Raw genomic sequence first — 10964 nt, forward strand, 5'->3', positions numbered from 1 at the left:
ATAAATTAACGTCGTTGAAACATGCTTTGCAAACTAAATTGACTGAGATGGCAATCCACCTGTATTGGATTGCAATCGGTGTACTTTATGTTTTTGAACGTGGTTCAAGCTCTACTCTAAACATACCTATCCGTTAACTCTAAGATCGAGTTGTTCTTGAGCCTATAAGCTAAAAACACGTAGATATTGCCTATTAAATATTATGCAGATTATAGAAAAGTCTCCCATCTATTTCGTTTGCTTATTCCTAGTTGCCATTGGTTACAAAATATAAACTATTTTATCCTCTGTAACTAATGTCACCCCTGTGCACGAAAAAAAAATATTCGATTTCGGTGAGCCAAAATAAAACGCACGTGTAAGCTACCCTATATCAATCTATATAAGATGAAAAACGAAACTATAAAATCTCCCGAGTTTTAAGGAATTTGTATGCAAAATTTGGTGCTAACTGGTCCAATAGTTGCCAAATCTATTATAGCTCAATCCGGTACATATTTTATTCTTGTATACATATTAAATGTTTAAATAAATATACATTTTAAAACCCATTCAATAGTATAATATCACATAGAATATAAATTAATATTATAGATTTATTTATTTATTATTATTTAAAACCCGTAAATGTGTATAGGTATAGATTTTAAAATGTACGAACGTGTTAATTTAATACCACTGTAAATGGTTAATGTTTGGTGGTTAAGAGTCCCAAAAGGTTCACCAATTACTTGGTAGAAGTAATCTATTTTATAAATATATATATATATATTTACAAGCACACAAATTAAAAAAAAAAAAAAAAAAAAAAAATACAAATTCGATAGGTACGTGTGTATCTAGGTAAATAACTTTGTTGAGAGGTTGAAAATAAATTAACTCAGGGATCATATAGTTCATACAAGGTTTCGATCCACTGATATAATAGTATAATATAGGTGTGTAATAATCTGATACGACCGATCTCGACTCTTGTAGCCTGCAGGTCAGGCAGGCTTAATCGGACAATTTGTTACCCGTTAAATTGTTGTCACGTTTCTTCCTTCATAATTCTGTCTGTATCGCTCTCTCTCTCTCACACACACTCTCTCTTTTACCACACTCACTGATTTACTGTAATGATATGATTAAAATTTTTTTTTTACTTAGTTGTTAGCTAGTAGGCAATTCATACACGATTATATGAGCCTACAACCTACCCAATCCATTAAAAAGATTTCACTAAGCATGCTCATTTTTTTTTTCTATCATTTAATAATATATTTATTACATTTTCAGTCTTACTTAATTTTTTTTTAAATAAATATTAGATCATTATTTCAAATAATTTGATTTTTCATCATTTAAGAGTGTCCCGTATTAGTACAAACTATTTTTTTTTTCAAATGAGAAGCCTTTTTCTATTAAAAATTGTTAAGCTGTTATGCGGATGATTTTTTATTTTAAATTACTATGCATTCTATCTGCAGCAATTTGAAAATTTGAAAGAAAAGTTTTTGAGTATTAAACATTAATCTTTAAGTTGTAATGATAATATAGTCTTTAATAAAAGTTTCATATCATAAAATATAAGATAATATGTTTATGTAATATTTAGTTAGTTTAATATAGTACTAATTATACTAAAACAATTTTTACAGATTATGAAATACTCCATAAAATTCATATAATAATAATATCTTTATTTCACATCAAAATATAAACATAAAAGATAAGAAAATGCATTATAAAACCTAACCGAAAAACAAAGCTTGTATGCAGCTGGTATATGGATCAATATATCAAAAAAATCATCTGTCTAGATATTTACAGTTAAAAAATATGGTTCTCATTAAAAAAAAATAAAAGTTTGTGTCACTTCAGGACAAAATACCTATCTATAAATTTGAAAATATGGTCTTTAAATATCCTACTTAAAAATCCCAAAAACTATATCATGAATAATTTCATTGTTAATTGAAAAAATAGAGATGAACATATTTAGTTCATCACCCTGTATAATACAGTCACTCGCCCGCGGTGCGGTCACGGGCAGATACAGATTTTTCATTGAGTTCGTCCGGCATTGCATATACTCGTAAGTATAAACAAGTATGTTTTGTTATTGTTGCTGTTGTTAGGGTTGCCGTCGTCGTTATTGTCGTCATCGCTAGAGGCTAGACAAGCATTTTTAACGTCAAGACCTCAGCTTACAAGTTGTGGTTTTAACAAAATAACAACTACATGTTTTGTTTAGTTAGGTATATAATAAAAATATATTCTATACCCAGTAATGTGGCGATAAATTTGTCCCGAGAGGGCGTGTGTAAAACGATGTTCAATCACGTCCTCAGCAACTAGACATTTTTTAATTTTTAATTACCCCTATCACATGAATCGTACAAAAGTGAAAATCATTAAGAACAACATACTGATTTTCGCCATTTCGCAATTAAAGTGATAGGTGTAAGTTCAAATTAAAAAATGTGCTTGAATGTTTACATAATATTTTTTTATATTAAGTATTAAAACACAACATTATATGTTATTTAAAAAAAAATGTATAATACACAAATATTTATATTTATTTTATTTTTATTTAGCAAAATATGTAGCTACAAGTTATTTAATTTATTTGTTACACCATAATATTCATAATATATTTAATTCATATAGGTATAAATTTCATACAAATAATGTGATCGACTTAACTCTTATCTAATTGAATTTAGAACATAAACAAGCTCTGAGAAAACATGCGCTTATAAAAATTATAAAAAATAACAATATTATAATTTTGAAAAAAGTAATTAAATGTAAGTATGCATCATATATTTTATTGATAAAAAACAATTATATTAAAAGGGTCCGATAAAAACGTTGAATGCTTTCTTATAAATATAACATTTTAAATAGTATTAGGTACGTATATTATTATGACTTATATATCATAGTTTGTCGATAATATTCATAAAAAATGTTTTAGGCCGGATCTATCGTTCTCGTCAAGCTTATCATAACTCATAAATATAGCTCTTTCATCATCATTTGCAAATCAAATACAAATATAATATTTTTTCTTTATCATATAAAACTCGAGTAAATGTATTTATATCAAAGTTAAAAAAAAAATTTCAATTATTTTCTCAAGCATAAATTACTAAAATGAAAATTGAATTTTTTTTTTATTAATGGTCCAAGATAAATAAATTGAAATTCTATGTTTTCAATTTATAATAACGAATTTAATGCAAAAAATATAATTAGATAATAAATAGTTCAATTCATAAACCATAGTTTCAAAAAAAAATGTATAGAGATTTACAAACTATTTTGTATGAAAAAACAATTGATTTTATTTTCAGCCGCACCGAGATGACATTAGTCGGTTTCCATTTAGTGGAAGTGTAAATATACTTCGAGAATCACCGAACAGCACTCTGTTTACTAATACCCACCATACCGAACACGGTCTTTTAAGTAGTCGTTCAACCATTTTACTGTCAAAACAGAAGTATAAACAGTATATAAAAGTATATAGACAACCGCAATTCATGTCACTAAATAATTGAGTATTTACCCGAACACTTTGAAAAGAATTCACAAAAACAGGTATCGTACAATAAACATTAAAATAATATAGACAAGACCGCACTAAGGAAAATAAAATAGAGAAACTAGAACGCGCCTGTTACTGTCGTCGCGTTTCTACGAAAATAAGTAAAATAATATAGAACTTAATTTCGTTAATTTTATGTAAGTATTAAAAAAAAATGTTAACGGACAAAACGTTGAATTTACATACAAATAATAGTTGGTCTCGTGACAGCTTCAAATATCGACATCGCCGGTGAGCGTAAAAATTATGTAAGTCCCCCACCCACCCCCCAGTTGCCTTAAAACTGTCGCTTTAATAACGCGGTTCTTACGTATATAGGTATACTGTCCCATTGCATATAATAGTTCCGATGCATCGTCTCAAGAACAACTACTGTACGCTTTGTCTTCGACATCATCATCATAATATATGCATTAGGACACTCGCACAACTCGAAACTAGTCATTACTACCATACGCGCACATATAATAGTTTATGTGCATTGTATATCGTATTGTGTTCGGCTTCCGTCAACAACTACGCTATATCGCTTAAAATCATCACCGTCAACATGGCATTCAGTCTTCGCTCCACAACATCATCGTAATATTCCCGAGTCCTGCAGTGAGTCGTCTTCAAGATATGCGTATTATATTTTTGTTATTATTTTGATGTTTGAAATGTGAACATTAATGTTATTATTATTATTATTATTGTTATTATAATTATCATTATTATCACCTCGTACCTTCCACTGACATCAATCTTTGTCTTAAAGTAGAGTGTTTCAGCTCGTTATTATCATTACGCATTATCTGGATGTATCGTATAGAATGTTTATTTGTTTTTCGTATTGACATTGTGGTTCTTATTTGCAATTAATCCAACACTGTAATTATTTCACTCGTCGATGGCATTTAACTCCTACGACAATTATTGTACATAGGATAGTGTGTAAAATAATTTAAGTATGCGATTGTCAGTCATTGGCCCAGATGCCAAGCCTATAAAAAAAAATTTAAAAAAAACTTGATTCGTCATTATAGAAACGCAGAATAAAAACTTTTATATTGTCGATCATATGCATTAGTCTATGATCTTTTTACTTTTATCTAAAAATGTTTTAATATTATGCATATTTTTTTTTATAGACCACCATCAGTGAAGAGTTTTTAAAAATCAAATTACCTTTTATACTGATATATAAGTATACAAAATATTATATTAAATATGAAATATTACATTCATTACTCATAGCTAAATTAAACTCTATGCCTATACAATATATTCCGTTTACATAAATAAATAATCTGTAAGTAACTAATTCCTAATATATTATTAATACATTTAAGTAGAAACTTGGGTGGTAGGTAAGGGAAAAATAATTGTTGGGTAAATCGTGAATAGTGTCCGTCCAATACAAAAACGTGAAAAACTTCTGTTGTAAGTTACAGGAATGATGTCTGAAAAATAAAGGTTATTAAAATAAAGTTGGTAGATGTAAAAAATTAAGAAATGATGGTATTTTTAAATTACATTTTCATTTCTGAGCAATCGAAAAACTAAATTGTCGTGGAGACTAATTAACTATTAGTACCAATTATTATTCATTAATAATTATCATTTAACATTTTAAAGAATCTATTAAAAATTGTATAATTTTTTCTATTATGTTTTCTTCTAAAAACACAACTATTTTAAACTAGTTTGTACATTCATCGCTCTGTTCAAAATTTAAAAGAATTTATTAGGAACTTATTATTTTTTTTTTTAAGGAGTATATAATATTTAAAACTGAAACCATAATTTTAATATTTTAACTCATTGTTGTTGCAGAAAAAATCTACAGTACCTAAATTCAGACCACTAAAAAAATATATATATATATAATTCATAATTATATAGAAAATAACTACCATTTAAAATACATTTAAACGAAATGATTTTTATTTGTCTTTTAAATATGTATTTTAAAAAGAAAAAAATACATTTCTTCTTAGGTAAATAAAAAGATATTTTTTGAGCTGATAAAATGAACAAAAGCAAATGAGGTGAAAGTCAAAATATAAGAATAAATTAAATTAAGTAAAGTAGATTTAGTTCATAAAAAAATAAATAAATAAATAAATAAGGTTCTGTAAAAATAATAATCTTATTAATATATATTACATAAGTTGTAAGTCACACTTTTGCGTAATATAATATGTTCCTAATAATTATTTTTATGGTTTTTAATTTAAAATAAGGATAAATATAAAGTATAGTATAAAATACAAAGAAAGCAATTCAAACGTGTATTGAAAATTGGAACAAAAACGTTTATAATTGAGTGTGTTTTTTAATTTCGTTATACAGTATCAATTATATTGTACAAAATATTTAATGTGTATTGTATATTATATGATATTTGAATTGTTTTAGAATAAAAAGTGAATATCTTTATCAACATAACTAATCGAAGCTTTATAAATTAATCAGTAGTTTTAATACTTATAATTATTAAACAACTCTATTTAGCTAAATAGCTGATTACATTTATGTGTTTATTTACAAAAAACTAAAAAACATTTTGAAATCCTATAAGTATATTATTATTTTTAAATCATTATTTTTTTATATAATATACTTACTTATTTTTTTTATTCCGATTACAAGTTGTTTTGTTTTTTAGTTGTACTTATAAAATAAATGATTTCACAATTTCTGACTTTAATTGTTATTTTTCTTATTGAGCATATTATAATATTTTTATAAATGCTTATGCCTGTTTAATCGTAGGCGCAAGCCAGTTCCTTATATATTATTATATCATAATATTTGTCAAATATTTTATTATAGAAAAACATTTTTTTTATCTGAATACAAACATTGGTTATTATGTTATATATGGATGTACGTATCAAAGAGAACACACCAGTTAACTATAATATAATTAGATCACCGATCAAGTCTTATTATAAATTTAATTAGAAAAATCTAACTAACTACCTTATGAAAACTAATACTATTTACGCTGGTAAATAATATTTATGTATAGACATGTATCATTATGAATGTATTAAATTTAAATGGCCAAGATATAAATGGTTGCGTATGTCAAATGTTGAATGCTTAAAAAAAATGATAACCCACTAAACGTCGTATTGTGCAACTGATGTTGTACATCGTTATATTCCCCCTTCCCCGGGTTTGTACGATCTGCTGTATTATATATATAATCTTTCAAGGTATGCCTATCTACTTTTTATTATAAATAGTTCAACCCGTCTATAAAATGCATAGCCAAAAAATAATTATCGTTGACAATGTTGAGATATTTTTGGTTCACGTAGTCATAACTAGCATATAACTATGTCACATACCGACTACGGTACCTATAATGTCAAATATGTAAATAAATGAAAATCTCGTTTTTTTTGCGCATTTATACTGTTCTTGATAATTTATGGAACTTACTTATCGAAAGCGTAAAATATATTTTTAACAACAAAACCCTTATAATATTATGTATAAATTGAATAATTGGTTTTATATTGCATAGTGCATTGCACAATAATAATACAATTGTAATGCTTCTACTTGAACATTTTTATACGAATTCTATTTCCAAATTATTAATACCATTTCTTGTTAAAAGTTATTGATTTCTATTAATCTTATTTCACAATTAAATTACATTATACATATTAACCAATATCAGTTTGAATACAAAAAAGTGCTGGTGCGAGTATTTGTTATAATATATGTATATTTAATATAAAGCCATATTTAACAGCATGGAAAATTCTTATATTTTACTGCGACAGCCGACAAAGAATTATGGTTTAGGAGCAAATCTTTGACTGAATAAAATAATAAAAATTAAAATAAATTCTAATAAAAGTTCTTCAAAGCAAAAAAATTACAAAATAAACGTGGGAAGACACTTCAATCTTCGAAAACTGCCTACAACACACTTTGTGTTATATAAATAAAAATAAAATACATTTAAAACGACCTGAATTGATTTGTACTATTATTATAGCAATAAAAACATTATTAATATTAATAATCAATATTTAAATATATTAAATGTGAAAAATTGTATTTTCATTCATTAAAATAAAGTTTTTATGTTTTATTTTATTTACTCATATTTTAAAAGCAAATAAGCATAATTATTTATAAATTAATGTAATATATAATATAAAATTAAATTTTATTCAATGATTGATGAAAATAAATTGAAGTAGTTATTCAGAGGTACTTTAGCCTGGTACCCTCAATTTAAAATTTTAACTTCAAACCAAACTCGAAAATAAGTTATCATTTTTTAATAATTTTGAAGAAGATTTTTAAGACTGATCATATGATATATTGTAATTTTAATTTATAGAAATCATTAAATCAAAGACTCGACAATCTATTTTTTTGGTCAAAATGTATCAAAAAGTAAATGTGAAATTCTATATATTAATATCAAAGGATTATTTGATAATGAACAGGAGTATATCTGAAATAGTTCCTTTAGTGGTGAACTTTATAAAACTTTTTCCTTGTTGGTCTAGTATTGTTATCGAAATATTTTGTTATACTAAAAAACCACATCAAACAGTAGAATTGAAAGTAATTTTAATAATTTAAAGAACATCGTTTTTTAATAATAACACCGTACCAAAATAAGAGTTGATAATTTTGTTGAAAAATAATTTAATTATTAAAGAAGTGATTATATTATTTTACAGTAAAAAAAAAATATGTCTTAAAAATAATTTATGATGAAACTGCAAATACAAACAATGTAATTCAAAGCAGTGTAGTTACATGTGTTTCTATAGAAATTATAGTGGAGAGGAAAGTAGACAGACTAAAAAAAGTTTTCTATAAAATATTTTAATAGAATTACACGGAGAAAAAACTGCAATTTAAAATTGGAATAATCAGAATTTAAACAAAAATCTCGTAAATAAAACAAAACCATTTTTTTGGAAAAGCATCCAGAATTTGAGGATATTAAATTAAATGAAAGAGAACCTATATGTAAAATATCGCTGCTAAAAAATAATTCCGGCTTTAATAATAAACCTTTATTTGTACCAAGTGACGATAAAGTTTTATGAAGTAATATATTATGTTCTGCTAACTCATTGTTATCTGTATTAGCCGTTGCTGTTGCAGAAAGTAAACACTACCATCAATTTTAATCAAACACATAAAATAAAACTCCTGAATTTATATTAGAAACGATTGGTAACAGACGTGCTAAAGAGATCTACAAAAATATAATTTATTTGTTGGCTCTCCATTTCATAAATCGAACAAATCAGTATATTGGAGATATTGCTTTCTTCAATATAGAACTACAAACAATTAATATTTATTGACATCAGTATGTCTAAAATAGTAAAATTACTAAAAAAATTGTCTAAATTTCAATATTGAATATTAATAAAATATTTAACAGATTGCTGTAAAAATAATGTATGCTTCAAACGGTAAAGAAAATCAAAAATAACTAATTTTATTTCCTGCCATTGATGGTCTTATTGTCTTACATTTACAACATAAAAAAATAGAAATAGAAATTTTTTTATGCCTTCAATAAAGTTATAACAATTTACATATTAACTATATTTATTTAATCCTTTTCAATTATTTAAATACAAACACTTTTTTCATTTTTTTTTTTTTGTATTTATTTTATTTATATTATTGAAGTAATATAGTATTATATATAATTAGTAGATATCAGTTATACAATAATAATGGATAAATTATTAATTTGTTTTATTTTAAGATGATCATTCATAGGTGGCTGGATCATTCGCTCGTAGTTTTCATTTTTATATGAATAAAAATATTGGTAACTCGATGTAATAATAATAATAAAATGATTTTGAATATTTTTTTATAGTAAAAAATTTTACAATTTAATTATTTAAATTATTTAAGCTAATTTTTTCTAAGAACTTCAGAAATTGCTAGTTTCCTGAAAAATAAAAATGTAATAAATATTTTATGATTAGAATTTTATAATAAAAGGCATGAGTATATTTTATGATTTAAACATTATAAAAAACACAAATGTAATTTGTATAACGTTTCATTTCAGAAATCAATATGACTATTAATAATTAACTTTTCTATGAAAAATGTTTTTAATAGATAAATTTGATATAAACTCAATGTAAGCTATTTAAAGACATACGATTAATTACATTTCGGTGTTGATAAAAATTCGTAGGGTTGGTCAAAAACCTTTATAATTAAACTTTAAATCTTACATACATTTTTATATTAGCAATTAAAAAAAACTAAAGTCGTGAAACCATGTTTTTTTTAAAACAAGCATTTCAAGTACAAATCATTTTATCCAAACTCTTCAAAATCACGAAAATGTACACGTCATTTTGTAGTTTAAAAATGCTGAATTTTATAATTAACTCATGAAAATTTAAAACGAATGCTATAATATAAAACCACCTATATGTTAATATTTGTATATCTTATAATAAACAGTAAGTCATTGTTTAAAACAGAGGTTAGATTCTTACAAAATAAATTACCGAAAAAAACATTAAGTGAAACAAACATTATTATAATATGTTCATGCCAATAAATATCATTGAGTTATATTAAATATATTATTTATATGCAAAAAATTGTATGATTTAATTATTTCCGGTTCAGCCACCGTTCATAAAATTAGTTTAAACTTATTTATTGTTTTCAAAGTAATTACTTTAAATAGAGATAAACACAACACTGACTTGAAATATTGTGTTGAAAAACAATCTAATTCTCAGTACATTATAATATTGTAAATACGTATCTGTGATCTACAAAATATGCCGTTCTCTCGGAAAAACAATCTGACCAAACACCAGTGGATGCATACGGTTGAAAAACCGTACCGATGGTGTGGCGTATGTGATAAGTCGTTCTCTATAAAAAGTAGTCTGACCAGTCACCAGCGGACACATACTGGTGAAAAACCGTATCATTGTGACGTGTGTGATACGGCGTTCTTAGTAAAAAGTAGCCTGACCAGTTACCAGCGGACACATACGGATGAAAACCCGTATCACTGTGACGTTTGTGATATGACGTTCTCTCAAAAAAAGAGTCTGACCAGACACCAGCAGACGCATACGGGTGAAAAGCCGTTCCAGTATAACATGTGATGTCAGAGTCAAGTCATTCATTCGTTATGACAGTCTGACGAGTCACGATAAATGGATGAACCAGAAGTCGATGCACTCCGTGGACATATAAAATGATAATTTATCACATGAATAATCATGAGAAATAACAGCGGTATAAATGTTAAATATTTTTAAAATGTAGCAAATAATAAGCTAATTAAACTACAGTTAGTAACAATATAATATGATTATTAATTTGTCAC

The 10964-nt window shown here is 25.5% G+C and overlaps 1 protein-coding gene across 1 annotated transcript; it reads left to right on the forward strand.

Annotated features, from left to right (window-relative positions):
* Positions 1-10404: 10404 nt before the first annotated feature.
* On the forward strand, positions 10405-10740 carry LOC113555194 (zinc finger protein 248-like). Its single transcript, XM_026959572.1, has one exon. The coding sequence runs from the start codon at positions 10405-10407 to the stop codon at positions 10738-10740; it is 336 nt and encodes a 111-aa protein (XP_026815373.1).
* The last annotated feature ends 224 nt before the right edge of the window (positions 10741-10964 follow it).

Source organism: Rhopalosiphum maidis, chromosome 2, assembly GCF_003676215.2.
Source record: "Rhopalosiphum maidis isolate BTI-1 chromosome 2, ASM367621v3, whole genome shotgun sequence".
Classification (NCBI taxonomy): domain Eukaryota; kingdom Metazoa; phylum Arthropoda; class Insecta; order Hemiptera; family Aphididae; genus Rhopalosiphum; species Rhopalosiphum maidis.